The sequence below is a fragment of the Rhagoletis pomonella genome, unplaced genomic scaffold (genome assembly GCF_013731165.1).
Source record: "Rhagoletis pomonella isolate Grant_MI unplaced genomic scaffold, Rhpom_1.0 Rhpom_scaffold_00002, whole genome shotgun sequence".
Lineage (NCBI taxonomy): Eukaryota > Metazoa > Arthropoda > Insecta > Diptera > Tephritidae > Rhagoletis > Rhagoletis pomonella.
In genome coordinates this window covers 20,361,502-20,388,616 of record NW_023458556.1, presented here as the reverse complement: position 1 = coordinate 20,388,616, position 27,115 = coordinate 20,361,502, and the positions used below count along the sequence as shown (strand labels likewise).

General features: G+C 34.3%; 4 protein-coding genes across 4 annotated transcripts in view; 2 read left to right on the top strand and 2 right to left on the bottom strand.

Annotated features, from left to right (window-relative positions):
- LOC118733255 (heat shock protein beta-1) overlaps positions 1 to 15,437 on the top strand; it is a gene marked incomplete at its 5' end in the record, with an annotated part of 40,064 nt that extends 24,627 nt beyond the window's left edge. The window contains 4 exon segments of the mRNA XM_036462584.1: positions 2,402 to 2,440; positions 9,251 to 9,323; positions 11,383 to 11,478; positions 15,030 to 15,437. Coding sequence (XP_036318477.1) covers positions 2,402 to 2,440; positions 9,251 to 9,323; positions 11,383 to 11,478; positions 15,030 to 15,224 — 403 coding nt within the window. The 3' untranslated portion in view covers positions 15,225 to 15,437.
- A 3,896-nt stretch (positions 15,438 to 19,333) lies between these two features.
- Positions 19,334 to 20,242, bottom strand: LOC118733250 (coiled-coil domain-containing protein 86). Its single transcript, XM_036462575.1, has 2 exons — positions 19,896 to 20,242; positions 19,334 to 19,831 (listed from the first exon to the last, which is right to left on the bottom strand). Exons 1-2 carry the CDS (start codon positions 20,129 to 20,131, stop codon positions 19,540 to 19,542), a joined length of 528 nt encoding a protein of 175 aa, XP_036318468.1. The 5' UTR covers positions 20,132 to 20,242; the 3' UTR covers positions 19,334 to 19,539.
- A 259-nt stretch (positions 20,243 to 20,501) lies between these two features.
- On the bottom strand, positions 20,502 to 22,648 carry LOC118733249 (solute carrier family 25 member 40-like). The gene is made up of 5 exons (XM_036462573.1): positions 22,234 to 22,648; positions 22,011 to 22,168; positions 21,455 to 21,958; positions 21,191 to 21,272; positions 20,502 to 21,128 (listed from the first exon to the last, which is right to left on the bottom strand). The coding sequence occupies exons 1-5, from the start codon at positions 22,352 to 22,354 to the stop codon at positions 20,890 to 20,892; spliced, it is 1,104 nt and encodes a 367-aa protein (XP_036318466.1). The 5' UTR covers positions 22,355 to 22,648; the 3' UTR covers positions 20,502 to 20,889.
- A 570-nt stretch (positions 22,649 to 23,218) lies between these two features.
- On the top strand, positions 23,219 to 25,683 carry LOC118733248 (BTB/POZ domain-containing protein 17). Its single transcript, XM_036462572.1, has 6 exons — positions 23,219 to 23,587; positions 23,662 to 23,982; positions 24,050 to 24,527; positions 24,596 to 24,799; positions 24,926 to 25,083; positions 25,144 to 25,683. Exons 1-6 carry the CDS (start codon positions 23,468 to 23,470, stop codon positions 25,399 to 25,401), a joined length of 1,539 nt encoding a protein of 512 aa, XP_036318465.1. The 5' UTR covers positions 23,219 to 23,467; the 3' UTR covers positions 25,402 to 25,683.
- The last annotated feature ends 1,432 nt before the right edge of the window (positions 25,684 to 27,115 follow it).

Genomic DNA, 27,115 nt, shown 5'->3' with positions numbered 1-27,115 from the left:
AAGATGAAGATGAAGATGAAGATGAAGATGAAGATGAAGATGAAGATAAGGACAAACTTTAACTCATCTTAACTTAAAAACTTACGCCACCTGAGCTCACCACACATTAATTCACCACACTTTAACTCCCCACACTTAAATTAACCACACCTCAACTCGCCACACCTAAATCCACCACACCTAAATCCACCACCCTTAATTCACCACACCTCAACTTTCTCACCACACCTTAACTCTCCTCAACTCACCACACCAAAATTCACCATACCTCAACTTTCTCACCATAACTTCACTCACCACACCTGAATCCACCACACCTAAATTCACCACACCATAACTCCTACACCCAATTCCACCACACCGCAGCTCACCACACCCAATTTCACCACATGACATGATATCACTTGATGTGGCATCAAAGGCAACATCATTTGGCATAAAATGAACCAAAATAAATAAGATTTAGATAGAGGTGAAAAAAGGGATGAAAAGGAATTACAACTGAAGAGTGTGCGATGTTATATTGTGGTGTGTTATGCTTCATATGTTATGTTATTTATTCTCATGTTATGGTTATGTTATGTTATGCCAAGTACTAAGCTAAACTCCCCTCCACTTAACCCATTCCAACTAATGTTATTTTAGCTCTTTCAACTTACATAAACTATCCTTAATTTTATCGGTTGAATTTCAACCGCTGGGCGAACACTAGTTTTTATAAATTTTCAACTTTCGATTATTTATCAAAACACGCCAGTTCTAGCAAAGAAGTTTAAATCTATTTTCTTGATAAATTATCAAGATTGAAAATGCTATTGACAATTATAATATTTTTTTTTATTAGAAAATATTTTTCTATCAATTAATTACTGCATGTGCCGATATTCTTGTTTTCGTTGTTGGTGTTTCCGACACGGTAGGAGTTTGATGTAATCTGGAACGATTTTTCGTCATCTTTTAGCAAATTTGGTTTGGAGACAAACCGGTTTCGGCGTTGTGCCATCTTCAATGTGTAATTTTTCGTTCGGAATGTGCCGATATTTGAACCTGCGACTCACGGAATAATAGCACCGGCATACAAAAAAACTGAAAACTGAAAAACTGAAATTTCGAGTTATTTTTTTTCGGTTTTTTCATAATACAGTACACGTACAGTAATGTCAAACGGACCTCAGATTCGAATTCTGTGGGTCGAAATACATGTAGGTAGGTGGGACTGGTAAAAAGCACGCGACATTTTTTTTTTTCTGCCGGAATAATCAAATCGATTTGTGGACCTTACCAAAAATTGCCAGATGGCCGAATTTTTATACCTTTGGTACTGTCGATGTCAAAATGTATCGCAAACATTCGAAAGTTGTTTCAGAAGTGCAGTTCGTGGTGCTGCCACTGTAATTCAAATATTTCCAGTATTCGAATATGAGATGACTCTAATTTTATCGAAGTAAATTTGTAGAAGTGTCAGTAGTGCTGCCACTGAAACTCGAAGGGTTTTTATAACTACGCACAGGCAAAACATAATTCATTTCTTTCTTATAATGCAAATAGATGTTTGGTTGCAAAAGTTACCAAAATAAAATAAAATTTACCAAGTTACCAAATCGTTTAAAAGTTACCAATTTTGGTAGAAAGTTACCAATTGTGGCAATCATGATCACTGCATGATTTTGAGTATGAGCCACTGTATTACCGTCATCCCTTGCCAGTTTTTGTTTGGAGACTTAACGCTTTCGGCCTTTTTGCCATCTTTAATATAATTTTTCGATTCGTGAAAACTTAAACGCTTTTCGGCGCAGTTTTCGTTTCGCGAGAAGGAACAGCGACACTGACGATGGCACAACGCCTAAACCGGGTTTGTCACAAAACCAAAACTGTGAAAGGAAAATAAAACTGTCATTGCGCAAAATATTTTATAATTCTCTGAAGTAATTAAAAACGTTAAGGTAGCCGATAACGAAGTGCCTTCATTTGAAAAAATGGTTGGTAAAAATTTGATATACGCACGCGTGCCACTACAAAGGTGTTACACTAGTAGAGAATATACAACGAAAATCGAAAAAAAATTTTTAGTTTAAAAGATTGTAAAAAAAAAATGATAAAGTTCTGTACGTGAAAAAGTCGACGAAAATATAATATTTTATGTAAGAATTTTTGTAAATTTAGAAAATTATGTATATTTATCATACTAACTAATATTTTCTTTCTTCCTCTCTGCTCTTTCTACATGCTTACAAAATAAACAATAATGGAACCACTACATATTTACATATTTAAAAAATATGTATGCTTTATTCTACAAAAACGTATTTCATGCTATGTAAACTGTTTTCAATCTTGCTTATTAATGCTTCTTTTCATTCGACGAAATGAAAAAAAAAAAACTTAAAACTATAAAAAATAGTTCTACTAAAAAGACAACGACTACAACCAGCAGCAGCAGGTACATACGAAACAAAAATATTTTCGCTATAAAAATAATAAAAGTTTTTGTTTGTTATAATTTTTCTATAGTAAAATCACAATTTGCATGCTGTTTTTTAAGTCTTTAATTTTAAGAAACTAACACTTTTGTAGCTAAGTATAATATTTTTTTATTTTCTTGCACGTTCAAAAATGTATACCATAACTAATTTCGATACTTAAATTGTCAGGTAGGGGACGTGTCAGTTAAATGCTATGGAATTTCGCTAGAAGCGAACTGGCAATGAAAATGATGTCGCGAACACCTTTGCTGTTATGCAAATAATTTATTTAGTGTTTGATGACACACACCCCGCACACACTTAAATACAAACATACATACATATGTGCACAGTTTTTAATATTTTAAGCATTAATATTCATACATTTTCTGGGTTTCAAAGAGCTAAAAATATTTGAATGAAATACAATTTTATAATGGGGACTTTGAACTTTTAATTTTTACCTTTGTAATTCTTTACTTATGTTTTTTATATGTAATTGCACGTTCTGCAAAGCTAGTCGATGATTTGTAACTTATAGGAAGACCAATTTTCTTACGCTACACATTTTTTAAAAACGAGTATGTAGACATTGTTTTTTTTTATCTATGGTACAATAGCAAAATAGGAGAGCTGTATGAGCCAGTATGAGTACAATGAGTAAGAATTTGGCACAGTTGCCAAATTTCATTTTGCCAAATTGTTTATTGTTTGCCGTGCATACATATGTATGTATGTATACTACGTGAAAGGAAAAAAGAAAGTGAAATGTACGAAAGAAAATGGCTAAAACTTGTCAAAACAGCAAATACATATTAATTTCCAAAATAAAAAAAAAATAAAACCTAAAAGAATTAAATGAAATTTAATGGGTACAAAGCAAAAATGTTAGCTAAGTAAAAACTATCCTAATGAAATTCAAGCAACACAAATGTTAAATATTTTGCCAGAATGTTGGCAGACATCGGGCATAGCAAAATAATATGAAAAATATATTTCAGTGAGTCACGATCGGCGCTAAATTTTCGAATTAGTGATGGCATATCAAATGAGCGAATTCGAATCGAGTAAAAAAATTTCGTATCGATCTGAACACTGCAGTAAAAATAAATAAAAACAGTGGATGTCAAATTCTACAAATTTTGAATACTGACTGCAGATTCGCACTCAGAGATCCAAAATCTATAACAAAATGATGCCTTGCCCCCGTTTGCAATAGCACCCCATACCATCAGAGAAGAGCTTAGGAGCGAAGAAATAACAACTACAGAACAGCATTGGAACCAAGTCTGTGTGGAGATGCAATTGGAGAAGATTTGACAAACTTATTAACCTCCCAAAGAACAAATTAACAATTCCAACAGGTATCTTAGGAGCTCAATGCAGGTGTCCTATGAAAACCCGGGATCTGGTCTAACGATTTATGCCATTTCTGTTACAATGCAGCTGATGCAGTGAGAAAAATACGGGAGAAATACTTCGGGTCATTAAACACTATTGGATTTCCTAAAAGGGTTAGAACTGATCGAAGCGTTGCAAGGAGCAAGAGGCGCAATAGAAGCCAACTTTTGAAATTCGATTCAGATTAAGCAACCCGAAATGTCTAGAAACATAATGACTAGTTTCGTTCGGCAAACAATTATTTTTTATTTGTTTATATAGCGGAGTTATGCTTTCAACAATTAGTTAGGCCATTGGTTGGTTGGTTGGTTGAAGTGGTTTGTCATCATTGTAACTTTGCTCATTCCTAACAAAACACTGGTTCTATGTGGGTCGTAGGTACATATTTTATATCTGGAGACTAGTTATATACTTTTGATCGCTGACCCCGTATCAGCAGTCAGAATTCAAAGCCAAAAAGCTAAAAAAAACTTACTGTACTATAAATATACTACGGCACTATGGGTCATTTGACTCATTTTTGTGGCAAAAATTAATTATGACCGAACATTTTTTTTTCATGCAGTTTCTTTCGTACAAAGTAGTATGTTCGAAAATTTGTTTTATAGTATGCAAGAAAGTGTATGAAAAAAATGCCTAAAATCAATGTGATTTTTTATAAACTTCAAGCTTGCACTTTGTTTTATATATATAAATTTAAATGGGCTATAAAACTGCATACTTATGACTTTATTCATAAAAAAAAATTTAGAGCTCCTCTATAAAGTGACATTTTCGTACAAATTTTCGATTTATAAAGCAGTTAAAGTGTTCTTAATTTTTTATGAATTTGGGTGTTGGAATTTTTATAAAAAATCTGATAAGAAAGTTGCAAATTAGGACGTTAATTTATTGAATTTTCGTGAATTTTGCATAAAGTTTTGAGATTTTAATTTTATATATTTTATATATTTTATATTTTACTATATTTTTATAAAAAATTTGCGAAAAGAAATTAGAATAAAACACTTCACATACATTGCGAAAAATTATTTAGTTTGAAATACCAAGGATAAAAATTTTAATTTTTGTCAATACAAAAAACGCGTTTTTGCCACAAAAACTGATCCAATCCCCGACAGTGCTTTGCAGAAGCTGAAATGGAGGTCTAAAATCAAGGGCATTTTCGATTTGTGCAAAAACAATAATACTTACCATCATCTAGACTAGTTCGGAGAGGCTCACTAAGTGTCAAATCGTTGGACTAGTTTGTGCAATAAAAAATTTACACATACATATCTATTTTAAAATAAAATTTTTAGACTGCAGAAATAATTGCATTTTTGTGCATACTATATAAAATCTCACACAATATGACCCAGTTTTTCGAACATCGTTTGCAAAATTTCAATTTAAAATGTTTCTAAATTATATCTATCACGTATCATTAATTGCATTCTTCATTATTCTCTAACTATGACAACCAACCATATTTTCTTGTTTATTGTGTTGGCTTATTTTGTAAAGCAAATTGTCATTAATTTATTCTAATAATAAAGAAAAAAATTTTAATTTCACGTTTCACCGCAAGCAAGCAAATGCTTAGCAACAGCTGTCGAAAAACATTATAATAATATTTATAAAATAAATTAATGTGACTGGTAAATAAAGCTTTTAATTTGCGCGACAATAACTGCTGCGCTATGAGCGTTGAATGCACTACTTAGGGATGTAAAAAAAAACATCCATGTATCGAGCAACATCGATGGTCGTGGCTTCAGACATCGAAATAGATAAATTGCTTTAAAACTAGTGACATTGTAAAACTGGTTAGCGCCACCACCCAGTTTGCCAAACTTGTCCTCGGATGAAAAGCCGGCCGGTCGCAAAAACCAACTCGTTTGCAGTACTAAACCTAAATTTTAATACATTTCTCAACACTACACACCCTTTCAAAATACAAACCCACAATTTTTTTCGTATTTAATTTTAATTTTTATTTTTTTTTTAACTTAGTTCATTCTTTAAGAAAAACTATTTAAATCCAATTTTAAATTTTGTGAACAATATAAAAAAATCAGCAAGCTTTCCTAAAAACATCGGTAAAACATCGATGTTTTAGTCCGATACATCGAAATGATGTGATTTCTCGAAACATCGATTTTTCAAACATCGATAATATACCCTAACCTTCACTATCGGCTTTTCCTTTCCATCAATTTTTTTTTTCGAATTACTAAGCGCCAATGCCTTGGGGGGCTAACACTACACTAAAATGCTAGCGTACTTATTTATGCGCTATTTTTGGCACCTATGCGTGTGAATGTATGACTCGTCGCGCCTGCATGCAACAAATGTTGAGCAGATGGGCAAGGTAAAATAAAGATGAGCGCTGAAAACCAAAATTAAGCGTCCACATCCTTCCTATTACATATACATGCATACATATGTACATGGTATGTTCCTAAAAGACCGTCACAACTCAAAATACGCAATATTTCAGATGGGGCGTTGCAAGTTTCCAATTTACTCTCAAAATGCGTAAAATAGTGTTGAAATATAATTTTTTCCCAAGAAAACTATACAAGATTTTTGTGTGAAATTTTTACAAAATATTAAGCAAGGTATAAAACAAGTAACCCTGCATCATATTCTCAAAATTTGCATTTTCTAGTCATGTCAGTCTTTTAGTAAATAAGCGATATGTTTTTTTTCCTTTTATATCTGAGGTAAAGAAATTGTAGTGCCAATAAGGCGTCGATTAATATGTTTGGCTATCAGTTGCATACTTAGTTCGCGCTCCCATGGGAGATGCAGAGTGAACATGCATGCCCTACAGGACATTCATTGGCATATTATGAATGTACATTAGGGTGGATCGACAAAAAAAGTTTTTCCAGTCCACCCCTAGGATTAAAGATATTTTGAAGGCGATCGCAAAAAAAATTTTATTTTTTTTTTGCCACGCCCCCCCGATGGGCTATTTACTTTTTTTGACACTACGTCGCCTTTTTAAGTCCGATTTTAATGAGCCGTACACCGTTGTTCATGGCCACAATTATTACCTTAATCATTTTTTAGAAAAAGTTTCACAGAATTTAAAGGCCTTTTCGACAGACTAAAAAAAATTGGAATTTAGGTATGATGTGAAACGAAATACCGACAGTCACTACTAGAATTTGAACTCGGAGTAAAAAATGATTAAGGTAAGAATTGTGGCGGCTTCCAAGCCATGAACAACGGTGTACGGCGTGGCAAAAAAAAAAAATTTTTTTTGGGATCGCCTTCAAAATATCTTTAATCCTAGGGGTGGATTGGAAAAACTTTTTTTTTTGTATGGGGACCGATCCGCACTAATGTACATACATACATATAACATGTATCTGGTAAAATCGAAAATAACCCAGGCGGATAGAGAGTTTACCTCATTCGCAATGACATCAATACTGCAAAATCAGGTGTAGAGTAAAAGCCTGATTATGGCAGCTTAACTTAATTTAACGTAACTTATCGGCTCTCACTTAAACATTCTCTTAAATTGATGTTGCTTATAACTTCTACGTACTCTTCAAAATGTGTGCGGCGAAGTGTGAGCTTTCGGAGAAAATTTTGTGCCGATTTAGCATTGTGCCTTTACAACCCTCTTGCCATGAACTGGTATGTCAGTCCCGGGGTAAATATCGATCAAAAGGACCACAACCGACCAAACTGTTCACAACTGCGACATGTTGAAAATTATTGAAAGAAAATTGCTAAAAACGAAAGAAGACATCAAAAATTATTAGACTTTTTAAACTAATTGGCAGAGAGAGGCAGACCCCGTCACAATAATGGATGTCCATATCCTAATGAGAGGGCTCAAATGTAAATAGCGCCACTTTGTTTATAATGAAGATAATTGAAAAATTTTTTTTTGTGTTTTAATATAGTAAGCTTAATAAAGAAGATGATAAAACAGAAAACTCTTTTCGTAGGTTGTGCAATATGTTGTTATAATGATTTTCGGCTGACCAAAATGTTTCGTTGTGCATTCTTTTCTATCGGCAAAAGAATTTGCTTTTCGCAATTGCCTTGCAAAAACACTTTAGACTTTAGGTATTATTAAAATAATATACTGCATGCATTTGACGTTCGTTTCAACATTTTTCTTGCAGGGCACTTATGTTTGTACTTTACTCCCCTTTCGATTGGCTACAGTTGCTTGCATCATTGCATTTGCTTTGTAGTTGTTTAAGTAATTCTTCTCACTTCACGATGATGCTGTTAATGTTTGCAGGGCGCATGTGTTTTTCATCAAAGCGGCTCATTGAACCATATAGCCCGTCGTTAAATGTCACTGTCACTTGGTCTAGAAAGAATTAGAAATAAATGCATACATATTTACATATATACATATGTACATATGTAGTTAAAACAAACGGTGCATTATAGTACGTGCTGTAAAGCCACGCATTACACGTGCTGCCGGAAACGGAAGTGGCAAGCGTCAATTTAGGGACAACAAGTCGACGCTCATTTGGGGGTGTTTTCTTCAGTGAATATCGTTTTTGTTTACATTTAAAGCGATAATAAATAAAATGTAAGCAACGAATTCAAGCTGAACTATGTATAAATGGTGGGGAAATTAGAGAATTGGCTTTCAGTATTCGAAAGTGAATGAAGTGTGGTGGAGTGTTTTGAATTTTTATTTTCGTGTAGTTTTACAAAGGCTTTTTTTTTAATGCATACATTGTTTCAAAATTCGATTTGTAAATTTAGTTTCACAATTTAATTTAAAGACATTTGTGATTCGCTATGCATTCCTATACGCGCACCTATGAAACACATACACGCACACATACCACTAGGTAAATAATGAGTAAATAAAAAAAATTCATAAAATCATTACCTGCAAAAATCTTGGGTTTTTAATCGGTTAACCAGTGAAAAAACACAGTAAATATGTATTAATTTTTTTTTATGATTTTGGTAAAACATATCGAGCCCTAACCGCCAAAATAACGTAAGCGACATTATTTTCAAAATTTTCTTTTTGATGCAGAGATGCATCTAGATGCTCTAGGAATATTTCTGCATCCAAAAGAAAATTTTGGAAAAAATGTCGCTTACGTTATTTTGGCGGTTAGGGCTCGATATGCAACACAAATATGATTTACTTTTTACAAACTATTTTTGCAACCAGTTTCCACGCTGCATGTCGCAACTAATTCAAACATTTTACACATTCCACTATCCATTTTAAATACATATATTTTTCCCACAGTAAGATACATGTAGTAGGTAACTAGCAACTCTGTGTAAAACTTTTGATAATTTTATTTTTTGTGATTATGTGATTATAAATGTATGTTAGAGTATTTATCTATTTCCGTTTGGAATTAAAACTTTTTCTTATAATTTTCTTACAGCGCACCAAACTCACTCTCCCGTCCAGCACCCAGACAGAACTACATCTCTGACATTAGTTCACCACTCATTCAGGTAAGATTTTATTATATTTATTTTTTATATTATAACATCAGCATAAGCTGTATAAGGAATAAAACACACACACACGCACATACTGTAGGAGGCGTGGATAATTTTCGAAAAAAGCAATTTGAGAAAAGCCTAATAAAAAAAAATGATTACAAAATATACGAGCTCAAAAGTTACATTTCTATAGCATCTTATTTTGTAGCTAATTTGGTTTTACAGTTCTAATAAATTTTTTAAAAAATTATGTATTTAAATTGTAATACCGCAATAAACTGGAATTAATTAGCAATAAATATATAAATAGTTCAATAATTATGCCAATTGGAAGCAATCACTGTGCCTAAAATGTTCGCGTAACAAATAAAAATTTTGCTCAGTTAAAGTTTATATTGAAAAAGAAATAAATATTTTAGTATTATAATATTTAACAGCTTCATTTAAATGATACAAGTATTTTAATTAATGCAAGTTAGTCTACATACATATCTATTGAAATAGTTTTAACAGCCTCATTATTATTACTCTTACTCCTTTTCAATATGATGCAAATACTTAAAGGATTTTCTAACGAAACAATATTACACGCTTGGAACGCGGTTGAGTGCGGTAATTAATTTCGAAATTTTTACTCTGTTGGATTATCCTATTAAAAAATTTTGTTAGTTTGTTTAGTATAAATAAATATGAAATTAATTATTATCAATGCAAATTATTTTTTTTATTTTTTAATACATTTTTTTTAACGTAGTCAAAAACGTTGAAAAAAATCACAATATTTTGCTTTTCATAGAATTTTATAGACACAACTTTATAAGCTTTCTAATGCACTAGCAGACCCGGTATACGCCGCCCTGTCTAAAATTAAATACCCCGCCCCTTTTCCAATAACGCCCGTTTTTCTACACGGCACACAGTGCGGCCGAAATCCAAAAGTGTGGCCAGAATTTAAAAAAAATTCTAGATAGGGCTTTTTCATCATTATGTTGGCTAAAGTGATTCTCTAAGAATAGTTTTTAAAAGTCGGGACAGCGTCCTTATTTTCTATCTTCTTTGATTATGACAAACTGGTACTCTCGCCATATTGCAGTCTATCAATCTTGTCTCAATTTGTTTTAAGGTTTTTATAATTAAGCTATGATAATTTTTATTTATTCAGCTCGAGGCCCAGCAAATATGAATGTATATAAAAGTCCAGTTTTAACAAACAGGTTTTTATAACTATTTTTTAAGCTTTTTTTAGTGAAACGATTCTAGCTTGAATTTAGCGAAAATATAAAAAACTATACTAATTCACTCAAAAAAATCATGATTGATATACATATGTATATTGTGTGTATATATACATTTTTGCGATAATTTTTCAAGTTTTTATATTTTTGTTTTAAGTAAAACTGTATTAAAAGATGTTATGTCTTTTTTATTCTAAACACAAAATAGTATGTGCTTAGCAATGTCTTTTTTTTAAGAAAAATTTTTCGCGTGAAATATTCAGCTTGTAACCTAGGCAGTGGAAAAAATTACGTTCCATGTAGTTGATGTAGGGCAATTCAATTTAAGAACACTAGGATGTATGTACTAGAGATGGGCGTAATCAGGAAAATGAATAATTGAATGAAAAAAATTAAGAATAAGTTTTCATTCATCATTTAAACCATTTTGAATGACAAATAAATTTTTATTCTTCATTCAAGTTGTCTCGAATGTCGGATAAATTTTTTCTAAGGTCTAGTTCATTTGCTCACTATCAAATAATTTTTTTTTGTCGTTGTAAAAAGCATCTGCCTACACAACAACAAATAAAAATATAACAATAATTTTTGGCATGTCTTTTTTTGTGGCTTAATTGTAACAATGACGTGATCCATTATGTTTTTGTTTAGTAGCGTCAACAAGCTCTTACTCCTACTCATGCAGTGTGTGTGCTCATTAATAAAGTAGGAATTTTTACAAAATTATTTTTCAATTGTTATTATTCTAAAATACATATGTATGTATGTATGTATATATGTAAATGTATTTTACTAAATTTGACTATTTTTGTGTTTTGTTTTTATTTTCGTAGGAGGATGGCGATAACAAAATGCTGAAATTGCGTTTCGATGTGAGCCAATACGCCCCCGAAGAAATCGTTGTCAAGACTGTGGATCAGAAATTGATGGTAAGTGCCATTGGATTGCAAACACACACACACACACACAAATACAAAGAACATAAAATAACACAAAATGATCGCACATATAATTAACAAAACCACGATCTCGCTGCTAACCATTGCCTACACTATTACATACATATGTACATATCGTCATCATCTGTGCAAGAAACCCCTATTCGATATGTTTTCAGAAGTATAGGGTTTTAAATATTCCGTTAGTTCGTCCCCAGCTACTCTGCTACATATGCCAGAATTCAGAACCATTTTTTTTTAAATTCAAGATTTATTAGCAACTTTGGAGCAGCTCTTTTTGTTTCCGCAGCATTTCTTAGTACATTTAAAAAGAATTTTACTTCTCCTGTAAAATTTAAAATTTTTGCTTTGATGACGGCGATATGCAGAATACAACTCGCATTTAATCAGGCAATAAACCAAGTGCCAAGCCAAAAGCCGCATAGCAAAAACGTATGGTTTTGAAAAAGTATTAGCACTTCGAAAAATAAACCTTAAAAAACTAAACAAAAAAAACTTAACTAAAAAGACAAATATAGTCCATGTGTATGTATTTACATTAGGCTGCCTCACTCTCCATACAAAACATCGATACTTTTTTCCATCGGAGTTATAAAATATATTATATTTTAAGATTTCCGCCAAAATATTTGGGAAAAATATTAAGAATAACGTGAGCTGTATCGATTTGGAACTACCTCCAAAAATTTGCGTTTTTTTATATATAGATAAAATTAGTTTTTAAAAATATTTTTTTCCAAAAAATCATTTCAGTTGATATGCATCTTTAAGCTTAATTGGTCTGCATACAAATATATAGATATAAAACTCGATCTTTGGAGGGGCCATATCCATATCGCTGCAGCTCCCGAAAATCTAAATATCTTTTCGTAGTATTTTGGCGCAAGTCTTAAAATATAGTAAATTTCATAATTCCGGTGGCAACCCCGCAACTTATTTGGTGAGGCACCCTAATGCATTTATGTACATGTGTAGATATTTTTGGCAAATTTTTTAGTAATCGCGTCGCCAGCAGCGCTGACAGTTCGTCAAAAATTAATTTGTAGGATTTGTAGCATCTGTTTTTCCACCTACTTTATTTATCTCTGCTTTATTTCGGATGAATCTGAAGTGTTTGCGTATTTCTGTTTGTTTTTTTTTTTGTTCGTCAATTCCAATTTCACTACAAATGTGATTTGCTAGCTCCCTACCCTGCTCCTCACCAAAAGTATGCCTGCTTGTGGGTGTATATTTTTGGAAATTGACTCATGCTCGTCGTCGCCGATAAGTCGAAAACCACAGACACACACAGGCAGTCAAATAAATAATTTAATAAACATTGCCGATCAGCAACAGCAACAGCGTATACGGTTGTTAGGAATTTTCTATTTTGCAAGATTTTTCTCGAACTATTTCAAATTTATTTGCATATGTACTTGTACATTAGACCGTACCATCTTACAAGCAAACAAACAAAAAAAATCCGTACGTCCCTGAGTCTACAGTATTTTTGCAAGGCAATTTAAAAAAAAAATACATACTTACATATGTATATTCGACAATAAAAAAAATTAAATAGTTTTACTGGAATAATAAATAAACGAAATGCCTTCTTGATGAAAGTTTAATAACTTTTAGCGAGGTTCAATTTACTGAAATTAGGGTGGTATGTACCTTAGGGCGATAGGAACTGGTAGGTATGTAAGTACTGGAACGGGGGGTGCTTGAGGTCAATGAACTTTGGTACAAAAAAAAAATGTTTTCGGTTTAAGATCAGACTGCAAATGCGGGTTCGGCAAAAAACAAATCGAAATATGTAGAAATGTATGCTTTCGTATGTATCTACTTACCTACATATTTTCTTATTACGTAACGTATGAGTTTAGAGTAGTCGCATGAAGAAAAAAATCTCTAATCCATTATATTTACAATTGCAAACAAGCGTATGAAATACAAAAATTTATAAACAAACGATTTGAGTTCAGCTGCAGAAGCTAATAAAATACAATGTTTACATTAGAATTTGGCGAATATTTGCATTTAGCAAATAAAATGGATTTTTGCACATATATTTTTCTTAATTATGTAAGCATCGTTTTTATATGTACAATGCGTGTATGTATCTATAAAGATATGTAGTATATACTTGGCTAAAAAATATATTAAAAAAATAGAGAAAGAAATTAAAAGTTTTTAATCAAAAGTGCCTTTTTGTTACAAAATTTTATTTATGTGCATTAGGGTGGTAAAAAAAAAAAGTTTAAAATGTTAAGCTCTCACCCCTGGGATTTCTCTTAATGGAAAAAAGGAGTGCCCGTATTTTTTGTTAAAAAGAGTACCATTATGTTAATTTAGTACTGCCTCAAAGCCTGTGAAGTTTTTTCGTGGAAATGGTACATAATTCTTTAAAATCAATATTTTTCGTTCGGAAAAATCTTGTTTCTCTTTAGGAGACTTCCAATAATAATACCCAATTTTTTATTTTACCATTTTTCAATGCTAACGATTTTTATGTCTTCCCTATAGCAATTTTTTGGGGTTTTTAACTACAAAGGTTAATTACCCTTGTGACATTCGGTTAGATTTTTCGAGATTCTACTGTATTTCAAAAAAATTTAAAAATATAAAAGGGGATGCCTACATTCGGCCAAACAAAAATTTTTTTTCGAAATTGCTTAGTAGTTTTTTGTATGCCACGTTTAATTTCTTTGTAGGTAGTTAGCAGGTTTACACTATGCTTGTAAAAATTATGATGGCCAAATAAACAGTAACATGCAAATTGAATACACACACAAACAAAAAATATTTATGCACTTGAGATTCAAATAAATTTTGTGCCATGAATGCAGCCTACGCGCTGTCATGCTGTCCCAGATAAAACACAACGTATGCAATGATCGTGACAGCAAAAGTATCACCACCACTAAAAAAAAAAGCACTCAAGCACTCTTACATACATACATCATCATACATTAGGGCGCATCACTCTCCATACAAAAAAAAAAAAAATCGGCAATGTTTTTCTATCGAAATTATAGAATCTATTATATTTTGATACTTCCCCCAGAATATTAAAAAAAAATATTAAGATTTACGCGAGCTGGTGCGATTTCCGTATAGCTCCAAAAATTTTATTTTTTTTATAAATAAAATTAGTTTAAACCAAAATATGTTTTCTAAAGAATCACCTCAGATGATAGAAAAGCTTAAATTTATAAAATAAAAATATTTAACAATTTTACCAAAGGAAACAAAATGAGATGTTTGGTAGTATTTTCATATTGGTCCAGCTCAAGTAGATAAATCTTAATATTTTTGTGGAAGTCTTAAAGTATAATAAGCTTTATAATTTCGTTGGTTAAACCGAATCAATGTTTTTTGGTGAGGCACCCTAATGTACATGTGAACATACATACATACATATTGCAACAAATCAAATAAAACGCCAAGTATAATAGCACCTACGTACACATTTCTCTCTATCTATTGAAACTTTCTCTAATTGCTTTTTTTCTTTTTCTTTCCAAACATTTATTTCACAGGTGCATGCCAAACACGAAGAGAAATCGGACACGAAGAGCGTCTACAGGGAATACAACCGTGAGTTCCTCTTGCCAAAGGGTGTTAATCCGGAATCGATTCGCTCGTCGCTCAGCAAGGATGGCGTTTTAACCGTGGAAGCGCCACTGCCCGCCATCACATCTGGCGAAACGATGATTCCCATTGCACATAAGTAAATTAATAACAACAAAAAAGCAACGACATGATTATGTAGCAACAACTGCCGCAGGAGAGTAAACAAAATAAATAACAATAACAACAACAACAACAACTACAACCAGAACTAGTGAGCAGTAATAAAGCAGTTGTTACTAGAGGTCCGAACAAAAAAGCAAAAACTACCAGGACGCTACTTTTAATTACTTAAATAAAAAAAATATATATACATACATATATTTTTTAATTATTTTTCCTTATAATTTAATTGTTTTCACTAATTTTTACATTATTTTGAAATTGTTGTTTTACTCTACGCAAGAATGATGAAAATCCCAAATACCACTACACATAAATGAGAATAATGAATAATGTATTAATGTCAGCTGGTGACGAAAAGGAAAGGAAAACTGAGTGGAAAACCAAATTTTTTTTTGTATTTAAATTGATATTAAATTACATAATGAACAACAAAAAAAAAAACAAAAACTTTTGTGTTTTATTTTGAATTGACCAAGTATGTTAGTTGCTTGAATTTTTGTTAAGTTAGAAAAATTTTATTTGCAAATTTTTTCGTTAAAAATTTTTACTAAATCCAATTTATACTTTCGACCGCTACGATGTCGCTAATGCATACAAATGATGTTCCAATTGTCCGAATTATCGGATATTAACAGTTTACACCAAACGAAAGTGCTTTATTTAAATCACAGCTTTGTGCGAAAGTCAACTAATACAAAAAAGAGACAAAATTACTTGTTAACTATGTAATTAAAAATACAAAGGCAAAATAAAATATTACAATAAAAACGTATTTACAGCACTTTTAGAAGCATGTATTTAAACAAACAAAATATACACAAAAAAGTATTAATAACCTATGCAGAAACAATAAACTAACATAAACTTACAAGCAGATCATACATACATAAATATGTGTTCGTTAAAGGCAAATCGGTCCAGTTTTACCCTAAATATACTCAAAGAAACGGTTCAATCGATGTACTAGTGGAAGAAGAATTTCTAATGGGAAAATTAAAAAATTAAAAAAACAACATTTATTCTCGTTTTTTTAGTAATGAAATTGCATAATCGGAAATCCTATATTTTGCGGATAATTTCGATCGCTGAGAGCTCAGTGTTTGTTCAGAAGTGTGAGCCAAAATGCTTCCATCTGAGCCTCGCTAAGGTTGGACAGTCTAAAAGAAAGTTCGGAGATGATCCCACTCCATCTTCCTCTAGACAGCAGATACAAAAGGATCAGTTGAAATTCCAAATCTTACCGCATGAATACCAATCGAACAATGGCCTGTCAGAACCCCCATCACGTAACGTGTTTTTCCGACACCTTTAAGGAGTAACGATGGGTCACTCGTGTTTTGCGCTACAAAAAGTATTTTAAAGTGCCCTATAAAAACATTTGCTGCAGCAGAGAAACGTCCTCTTTTCCTTTTTTATGTCACAATACGACCCGGTCTCCCCTAGCCTAATAGCAGTTCGTGCTGCGACAATTCTGTCTGCAATATCCGCAGGCGCCGTGTTCAACATACGTTAAGCGTCAGTGTAGGTGTGGTTCCTAATGCTCCGCTAATTCCTGTTTTACAAGTGTAGCCTTCTGAAGAGAGTTCCACCAGACAAGGGCTCCTTGAAATAAGATAGGCTTATATCTGATCTCCTAGAGCTAATGAATTAATTTGGGCGAGAGACATCACCTTTTACTGAAAGCTCCCTAAAGCAGTACAAGGCAACCGACACCTTTCTTACCCTTTCCTCAATGTTAGGCTTCCAAGACAGTTACCGTTGATTACCCACCTAGTTAGCTGGTTCAGGTAACTCTAAGTCAGGTCAAAAAGGATGTATAGGAATCGTTCCTTAACCATCCCCCATCAACCCTTAATCATTTACATAGGCGATCACCCGACAGCCCACTTTTTCCAGTTCCTCTAAAAGGTCGTTTACAACCGCAATACAGAGCAGGGGAGAGAGAACTTCACCTTGTGGAGTGCGCCTATTGACTCTGCACTGAGTGCATGCGCTCCCCCACTCCGACGCGATAGTTCTGTCAAGAAGTAAGCTAATCCTGAGATAGGCCTAAGACCCTAGGGGAAATGTGAGAGCCTTTTCCGGCCGTCGGAATGAACGCAACACTGACTACCCTCCAAGCCTTGGGGATGTACCCGTTCCTCACGCAGTACGCATAAATAGGATCCAACCAATTGCACGATGCCATCGGTCCCCGGCGACTTTAATGGTTTTAACGAATTTATCGCCCAGGCCAGACCCAGTGACGATCGTTCAGAAGATCGGAGAACTATAGGACCTGAAGTACAAAATATCGCAAAGAAGTACATTTGACAGGTTGAGGACCCTTCACTTTGCCGCTGGTGAAAACAAGTGATGCACTGTTTTTGGGCAGTTTGCGCAGCACCCTGGCCGCTCGACGTTTGGCCTTGTCTATCGAAGGATGCAGTGTAAATTGCCTCCTAAAATAGCTCGCGCATTTCTTCGGGTCGAACGAGGTGCGACCATCGAATGAAATTTCCACTCATGGTTGGCCAGAGATTACTCATACCAGAGGCGAAGTTGCAGGTCTTCCAGTACTCCTCTCGCTTTTTCCGCTTATCCTTATTTACCATCTCGCAAGTTAAGGTCCTTAAGGCGAGGCTCCCCGGGATCTACCTGGCGTAGGTGGTCACGCTCATTAGCTAGATCAGCTGCTTCTGCCGGGAAATTTGGGCGGATTTCCGCGTGCCGATGCGACAATGGCCACCTTTCGGAACCGGCGCTCGCCAGGGTGTATGTCTGTGATTGCAAGAAGGCCGGCGAAGCTGCTCTCGGTAACTTCCGCGAAGCCGTTCAAATCAGCTTTGTTAAAGTTAATATAGGTTCGATGGTCCGCGGGAACAAAGTCGGTGGGCTAATTGACCGAGATGATTATGGGCAAGTGGTCTGGCCAGTGTTAGCATAGGTCGCCGTGATAAGCTATCAGACCTGTACTATTATTAGGTCTGCCGAACTGCTGCAGCTGCCCACAATCGTGGTGGGCACGTCGTCGATCGTGATGCAGAATGTCGAATTGTCTATCTGCTCAGCCAGGCTTGAGTGACATAGATCGTGGTGCGCGTTAAACTTGCAGTATTCGTAAATTAGTTTTTTCACAATATTCAAAATGTTTTCTATCATAAATCTTTTTCGCTGATTTTCATTTAAAATATAGCTCATAAAACCATAATAATAAACCATATATGTAAATCATTCCTGCAAACAGTGTACAATATTCATAGAAATGAATCAAACTCAATAAAATTTTCATAAAAATTTCAAACTTTTTATTCAGAATCTTTAGAAAAATTTTCGGTATGCAATTTTGTAGCCCGTTCAATTTTAGTATAATGAAGTACAAGATTCAAGCGTCCAAAATTTGCTGCGGATTTTGTAGAAGTTTTTTTGTCGAGGGTGTTGCGCATTTTCTTCCATATAATAAAATTATAGTTTAAAAACTAAAACCTCCCTATTATAATTGCCAATCGTACTGTCATCAGGTATGTAACTTGAGAATAGAAATCGCTGCATCTTTTAGGCGCATCAATATTACATAGTTACATCCAGAGCTAATAAAAGGAAGGTAATAATAAAAATAGATTTTGTTCATGCCTTATATGGATACAAATGCGCAACACCCTCGAAAAAAAATTCTAAAAAATCAGCGGTACTTTTTAGCTACTTGAAACTTACACTTTATTGTACTATTAATTGAATGGGCTATAAAACTGCATACCGAAAAGGTTTCTAAAAATTATGAATAAAAAGTCTGAAATTTTGATGTAAATTTTTTCAAGTTTAATTCATTTTTATGAATTTTGTACAAAGTTTGCGAGAATCATTTATGTATATGGTTTTTGTTATAGAATGAGCTATATTTTAAGTGAAAATTAACGAAAAAGATTTATAATGGGAAACATTTGGAATATTGTGAAAAAAACTAAATTACGAATACTTCTGTGAATGGCTGTGAGTTAAAATTTCATTTACAAAGCTATCTATATTTCTAAAACAAATAACCTATATAAATAGATTACAAATGCCACCCATAATGCTACTCATTTGTACGTAGCTCAATACACCAAAATAAATTATTAATATCTTCTAACCATTTCTTTATTTTTAATTTTCTATTCAGCAGCAAAAACTCAGTTAGTGCCTAAAAGTATGCAATTTCAAAAACATTAGTCACGTGGCTTACTGCTCCTGGGACACACCAATTTTTAATTAATAAAAAGGAAGTTACTACAAAACTTAAACTAGCCCTGCTCTGCGATGTAAAACACGTCACAATTAAACCACTTTCACTTGACTTATGTCCCTCTTTTCAATCATTCGCATTTGTTTCTTCTTCATGCGCCTCAATTTCGCCGGGTTCTTGATTATCTGGACAATTTCTGAGCGACGCTCATTTGCTAAACGACGCTCCGCATTTTCAATGCGCCTCTGATTCTTTTGTACAGCCGCTTCCTTGCGTTGCTCTTTGATTTCTCGTGATCTTTCCTTAATGTTTCGCAGTTCATTACGCAGCTCCATTTTCTTTTCGAATGGTAAACGGTGTTTAGACTTTTTTATTGTACTAAACCTAGAATGAAGACGTGTTAATTCAATATGAATGTACATACATATAGTGTGTCGTGGAATAATACTTTTGCTTTGGGGTTTTCCATGGGCGACCTGACTTGGGCAAGCCGCGTACAGGATTACCCTCTGCAGGCTTTTTTCTGCCTTTTTGTGTTTTTGCCGCTGGTTTTTTTGCTGTAACAGATGTTTCTGGTTTTGTTGTATCGGCATCGTTTGCTGCCGAATTTTCTTTAAGCTCATCGTTTTCCACCGAAGATTGCGGTAATTCTTCTTTTGCGGCTTCAGGCTTATCTTCGGACATTGTGTTAATCAACTAATTATTTATAAAATACACTTTCTTGGCTTAAATGCTGCACTGTTGATCACACGTGTTTTTATTTTGATTCAGTTTGACACTTTCGCATTCCACAAATAAACAAAAAAAAAATAAACTCCACTGTCACACACATCTTCCATTTGCTATTCAGGGTTGCATAAAATCGGTCGAGCATCAAAAGTAATCATTAAAACTTAGAACCGGGTACTAAAAATGCAAAAGTTTTAAAGTGTAACTAAAAAAAAATGTGCATGAAATTTAACACATTTTAAAATGCAGTCACTCCTTACAAGTTTTAAAAAATCAAAATAAACAAAAAAAAAATATTGTCTACGTTTTAATAAACCCACGAAACTTCTGATGGAAACTATTTGCGGTAAAAGGGTTTTGAATGCAAAGGTTTCTTCAAAAGCCAATTAAGCGTATTTATTTACTTTTTAATGGAACATTTGTTGATTGGACCATCGATTATAAAAATAGGTATTCATAACTTCAACTACTGCCATTTAATAATTAGGATTTACGTGCGTACATTATAAATAGGTTGCCTGCGCCAACTGCCAGTATCTCAGTTAACGTCTTCAATTGGTCAACATAAACAGTAAAATTTATAAGCTAAACACAAAGGTCTATTTTAAACCCCAGCATATATTAATACTCTATTATATGTAGGTAAACCCCTTTTTCCCACGAGCCCTTGCCTCTGCGTTCGTAGGAACTTAGGCATAATATCACGCTAACTATCAAACACCTTTTACTCTTTGGTTTGCCATTAATATAGCCTCATTGTGTTTTTCTATGTTGTAGTGATAGAAAAATGCTTTGCTGTGTTCAAACGTGGAAATCATTATGGCACATGCTGGCGCCACTTTTAGCAATCGTGGACCTAAGCCGGCAAATAGACCGCGTATTCCATTCATGCGATAAATAGACCAAAGCCGTTGTCGTATATTTAAATTGGAAACGTTGGCCGGCGGTTTGTCTAAAATTAATTAGAAAGTTGAAGGGGTATTATAAGTATTGATAAGTGGCACAAGTGCTTACCTGCAAAAAGCACCTTTTCTCCAAATTCGATTTGTTCATGCGTTTTCACAACATCGAAAGGTGTTGTAATGGTGGCTGCTAACTGTAAGTTTACAATGCGCATATCAAAACAGATAAGATAAGATATATGATAAATATGATCTTTAACAAACTATTGCTGTTTTTTCCGAGTCTTCATTAACACTGTTTTGTTAAAAGTTGATTGCATTGTGTTTGGTAATACATGATGATTTTCACATTTCACCTTGCTTTTTTTGCACTTACCGAGCCAGAAACTGCGCCAGCCATAAAGCTGAATCCAAACGTTGGTTCTTCTACACCAAAAAAGCTTTTTATATTCTCATAGCAGGTCCAGTATATGCCGGAGAAGGGCACGTCACGAAGAATCGTTGGTGGTAAGCCACGAAACAAACCGAAGAAACCCTGCGTTTTCATTACCATTCGCACAGTGGATATCATTTCATGGTAGCTCATTTTCTGTGACTGCATTTTTGTACGAATCAACTCAATAGGGCTAACAAAGGTGACCGCACATATGCGCGCCGATACTCCACTGAGCAATGGTATGTGGAAAGGTATCTCACGGCCACGTGGCGAGCCCTTCACTTCCGCCAGATACTTGTAGTGCAGCTCCAAAGCGCGCATTTTGAATTGTTCGTAGGCGACAAAATAAACTATTGTCGATGGCAGAGCAGATACAAGTGTGGGACTTAGTCCGGACCAAAGAGAACCAACGCCTTCGTGGCGTGCAATTTTCACAAAAGCATCCTATGAGCAAACTGTTGATTTCAAAGAAATTATTTATGCATATATTACGTACAATAGTGCCATTTAAACGCTTCTCCGGCTTTAGGTGTGTGGGCATGTTGGGATCGCATGGGCACAGATGATCCATAAGGCCGTTGCAATATAAGAAACATTTGTTTGTGGTGGTTTGTTGCGCTTGTAGACGGGTCTTAACAACATCCAACGGTGTCACTGCATAGAAAAAAAAAAAACAAGATACTTTTTTTTTTTTGGAAACGGCAACTATTTGTACTCACTGAAACATGCTGTTATTAGCGCCCCCGTACAGGCAGACACTACTTGCTGCAAAGGGCGTATGCGAAATCTGGGATCTTCCAGTAACAAGCGCGTTTTTTTCGTAGATACTTCTATGCTCATTATGAATTTTAGGCGCTCGTTTGTTTGCTATTAGGTACAAGAATTCATTGATGAGCCGGCACGAAAAAGCCGAGGGTATGATGAAATACAAATGCTGGAATTTGCGCCGTCACTTTAGTCGATTTTTATGCACGACACTATTTGGCTTGGTTATGCCTTATTTCATATACATTTGGTCGTTTTTACGATTAGTGAAAGAAACAGAAGCCGTAACAAATTTTTTTTGTGGAAAATTACTTAAATTTATTTTGACATTCAACCTACACTTGTTTTGATAAGAATCTTTCTAATTAATAGGGTTGTATTTTTGCGCATTTAAAATGTGCCTTTAAGTCGGTACTCACTAGTACTGAAAATTTAAATCTTAATTTTAGCATACCAGTATATAAGAAATAAGAAACGTAGAACCGCATGCCACACACCAAAAATATGTATTTTTCTTCTTTTGAAAACTTTTTGAACGATTTTGGAAAGTGCTAAACGTTATCGTATTATTCAACGAATAACTTAAGTTATTACACTTAAGTAATTACACTTAAAACTTTTTCACTAATACATGCGTACTTTTCCAATTGTCTCAATCACGTCTTCATCATCAATCATTTCATGTGACACAAGTGGTGCCATTTTTTTAATCGGAGGAAAGTGAATTCTTTCTTTCCCATTTAGCCATAAAATAAATAACACGTTTCTGACACAAACGTGCAATACAAAAGTCAAATAAACCATTAGTATAAAGTTAGAAGACTAGAAAATTTTAGTTGATGAAAAGTAGAACTGTGCTAAATTGAAAAATGGCCAAAAGTGGCCGGTTTGAGGGAAGTTGGCAGGCCTGCTACTGATAGTTTTTTGTTTTGTTTTTATTCGCCATTCGTTTCATTATCCAGCCATTCTTTTGTGTATTGAATATTGTACTGCTTGCAGATATTTTTCTTTTCACAAAATTAGTTGAATGCCATCAAATTATCAAATTAATTATATAAAAAATCATAAATTTTTCTATAATTCAAACAACTAAATAGCGTGTGTCCTTTGTGTGTTTACAAGACGTTGTTTTTTCAATTCTTGAATGTTGCAGAAAGAACACTGCGTTATAGAATTCCCTCCGAGAAGATGGATGACGATTCTGTTTATATGGGTGGTGGCGGAGATATAAATAGCAGAGCAATTAACAGGGAACCCACAACCTTAAAAATGGAAGAAGGCGAGGAGCTTAGTCAGGATTCGAGTGTGGTTAGTATCTGCTATAAAAAATAAATTGCATAGGCTTGTGTACCATATTTTTCTCTAATCTTTGTATCTCATAGATGAACAACTCGCAAAGCGTCCTGGAAAAGATTGCTAATTTGTACGCAGAGCAGCTAATGTCTGATATAATATTGGTGGTAGGCAATGAACAGTATCCAGCGCATCGTGTAATACTCTGCGCCAGCAGTGAGGTGTTCCAAGTGATGCTTATGAACCCCGAGTGGAATGAGTGCCGCAAGCATGTTATCGAATTGGTTGAAGAACCATGTTGCACAGCGGTATTTCCACAATTTCTGAAATATTTGTATGTGGGTCAAATAAAAATCTCACTACAAACGGTAATGCCAATGTTGGCCCTGGCAGACAAATACAATGTGAAGGCAAGCACTAAACTTGGAAATAATTGTGTAATTTCTTTAAATTTAAAATATCTATTCACATTCATAGGATCTAGTAGAGCTTTGCGTTGACTACATGATGAAACACATTGCCAAGGCGGCCACTCAAGGCTATCTAGTATCTTGGTTGCAGTATACAATTGCTTTTAGCCCTTATCACAAAGAGCTCACCGAGACATTAAAACGGTTTTTGAAATGGAATTTAGAAATGGTGAGCGAATCAAAAGATTTTGTCGAATTGGATACCGCAATTATGGTGTTGCTGCTGCAACAAAATGACATTGTGGTAACTAGTGAATATCAGCTATTTGGCATATTGCAACGATGGCTCTTACATCGCAAAGAGGTGTTTGACAACGATGAGACGCTTACCGTGGAAGAAAAAAATACTGCTTTCTTGCAATTAGTCGAGCAGACAGTTGTGCACATACGATTTGCAATGATGACGCCGCGAGAACTGGCGCACTTGCTCCTCTTTCCACTATTGGAATACCACAAGGAGTACATTGTACAGCGCATGGCAATAGGCGAGTCAAATTATAAAGCCTTATAGATATATCACAAAAGCAGTAATACAATTTCTTTATTTCAACAGGTATGAGCTATCAGTCAGGTCAAGAAGAGCGAGTAAGTGAAGTGCGTTACTCCCCAGAAGGCATGCTGCAATTTACACCGCGACTTTACTCCAATGATACATGGAGTGTCAGCATTCATGTGAAGGAGTTCGATCAAATCGAAAAATACTCGAACTATGTTACGTGCTTTTTCTCGCAGCGCAATATTGCTGAAACTGAGGATGGTAAGAATTTTCTACATATTATATAAACAAAGCCTACCATCTACCGAGAATCAAGTATCAAATTGTTTGGTCTAAATCCCATGATTAAATCTTATCCATACTTGCTTTTTCTTCCATTTCTTCCAGATCACACAATAACTTGGGAGATTGAATTCTTTCCGCGCGGCGTCAAATACAACAAAGCGAAGATCATTTGGGGGGAAGATGTGCCGGAGTTCTCATTGAAAACTGTGCGTCTACGGGCCACTTGCAAGTATCCACAATTGGACGAGGAACGTTTTAAGGTAGCTAATATGCAAATTGTGATCAATAGTGTTGTTTTTTGCAAAATCACATGTTTCTAGGTGGCTGTGCTGATCACGGGTGTGCAGAATAAAATCGATCATATACTTACCGTGCATGAACGTACCGAGTATTTCTCGAATAAAGTGCGAGTATTAAATGTGGACAACCTTATACCCTACGATGAGCTGGCGTTGTCTTCCATTAAATTAAGTCCGCATTTAATAGGGGCTGAGCGTAACAATTTGTCAATACAAGTGATAATAGCGCCAATGGGGCCGTATACGTGCCGTGATGCGCCACCATTTGATTTTAAGTAAACAAAACACAAAGCAGTTTAGATACGCTATATCAGGCATGCTTTAGTAGATGATAGTGGTGGTTAGACTTGAGTTAGTTCATCATAATTATAAAAAAAAATGTATTTATGTATGTATATGTAATTAAAAATCAATTGTATTTTGTGAGGTGTAACTGGTGCAGGAGTTTTTTTTTGACATTCTTTATTACCTACTGCTCGAACATTTGTGTTTACTCACAAAAAATTTGCATCCTCTGAATTAAGCTGCAATAAAAGTTAAACACTGTGTAAACTATTAAAAGCTGTTCTAATAAGTTGAAACAATTTAACAAAGCGTGCGCTCAATGTTGAATACGGAATTGCACTTGTGTGTTGAGATATTTTTTTTTAAATAAGACTATAGGCAAAACGAAAGAAGATAACGTTCTATGCACACAAAAGAGCTTAATTGGGCGTTGCGTCCGTGTTCCATAAATTAAATTGACATTAAAATGTTTACATAATGCTACCCTGCCCACCTGTAGTTCATACACCCTGAAATTTTTCTGCTTCAAAAGTGTATGAATTAAAAGGCTGAAGTGTATGAGCTATACTAATATTTATGTGCCCCTTGTATTAAGATGTACTTTACATACATAGAAGTGTAAACATTGCTTATCGTGGAAATGAAAATATTTTTTACACCATGTTATTATGTCATTAACAGGGCTAGGATTTTGATGACCTAGCAAAAATTCACACTGAAAAAATCAAAAAACCTCAAAAAAATACTTAAAACTGGACAAAATGCCAGATATAGTTAAGGTTCTATGAAATTTTAGAAAAAAGCGTATGGCGTTTTCTTTTGTACTGAAAAATGTTTGCCTTCTCTGTGCCCTCTAAGCACAAATGCTAGGAATGCACCAATCGTTTTCCATTAAAATCATTTACAATATAGTTTTCAGATCAGTTATAGTCAGAGATAGGCGATATCTGCAAGAGAAACTTCTTTTAAAAGGGTTTAATTAATGATTTAACCATTCAAAATACACTCGGCTTCATTTGTATTGACTCATTTCCTTTTTGAAGTATTGACTGCCACTGGGTGCGGGGAGACACAAAGGATAAGATAAGGATGAGGATAAGGACAAAGATCAGGGTATGGATAAGGATAAAGATAAGGTTAAAGACAAGGATATAGATAAGGATAAAGTGGAGGATAAAGATAAAAACAGGCAAACAAGAAGGCAAAAACTTACATAAAAATAAAGATAAATAAAAGGATAGAGATAAGAAGAGATGAAGATAAACACCCCTATTGCGAGTGTCGGCTGGTAGTAGATATACCACTATTATTCGATTACCCCCTTTCCATGGTATTGTGAACGTCGTTGTCTGGTTAAATAAGTCCGTGTGAATATATTATAGACGCTCATCCTTCTACAAATAAACAGCTGAAAAAGGATGAGCGACTAAAAACTATTCTCAGTCGCTTATTGAACGAGAAATAGACATTCACAATACCATGGAAAAGCGATAATCGAATAATAGTCGTTTATCTGCTACTAGTCGACACTCACAATAGGGGTGAAAGAGTCAAAGCTAAAGGTAAAATTGAAAATTAACCTCCCTTTATCTCCCCTCAACTCACCTTATCTCATCTCACCTCATTTGTCTTCAGCTCACCTCAACCATTAGCAATAAGCGTTTTCGTGAAGCTCTAAAAATTACAACTACAACATTTCAGCATAGCC

Coding starts and splice junctions, on each gene's coding strand:
- LOC118733248 (XM_036462572.1), top strand. CDS start 23,468: ATGGATGACGATTCTGTTTATATGGGTGGTGGCGGAGATATAAATAGC. Junction 24,800..24,925: donor TATTGCTGAAACTGAGGATG/GTAAGAATTTTC, acceptor CATTTCTTCCAG/ATCACACAATAACTTGGGAG. Junction 25,084..25,143: donor TGGACGAGGAACGTTTTAAG/GTAGCTAATATG, acceptor ACATGTTTCTAG/GTGGCTGTGCTGATCACGGG.
- LOC118733250 (XM_036462575.1), bottom strand. CDS start 20,131: ATGTCCGAAGATAAGCCTGAAGCCGCAAAAGAAGAATTACCGCAATCT. Junction 19,832..19,895: donor TGGAAAACCCCAAAGCAAAA/GTATTATTCCAC, acceptor TCTTCATTCTAG/GTTTAGTACAATAAAAAAGT.
- LOC118733249 (XM_036462573.1), bottom strand. CDS start 22,354: ATGAGCATAGAAGTATCTACGAAAAAAACGCGCTTGTTACTGGAAGAT. Junction 22,169..22,233: donor GCTAATAACAGCATGTTTCA/GTGAGTACAAAT, acceptor TTTTCTATGCAG/TGACACCGTTGGATGTTGTT. Junction 21,959..22,010: donor AGCGTTTAAATGGCACTATT/GTACGTAATATA, acceptor GTTTGCTCATAG/GATGCTTTTGTGAAAATTGC.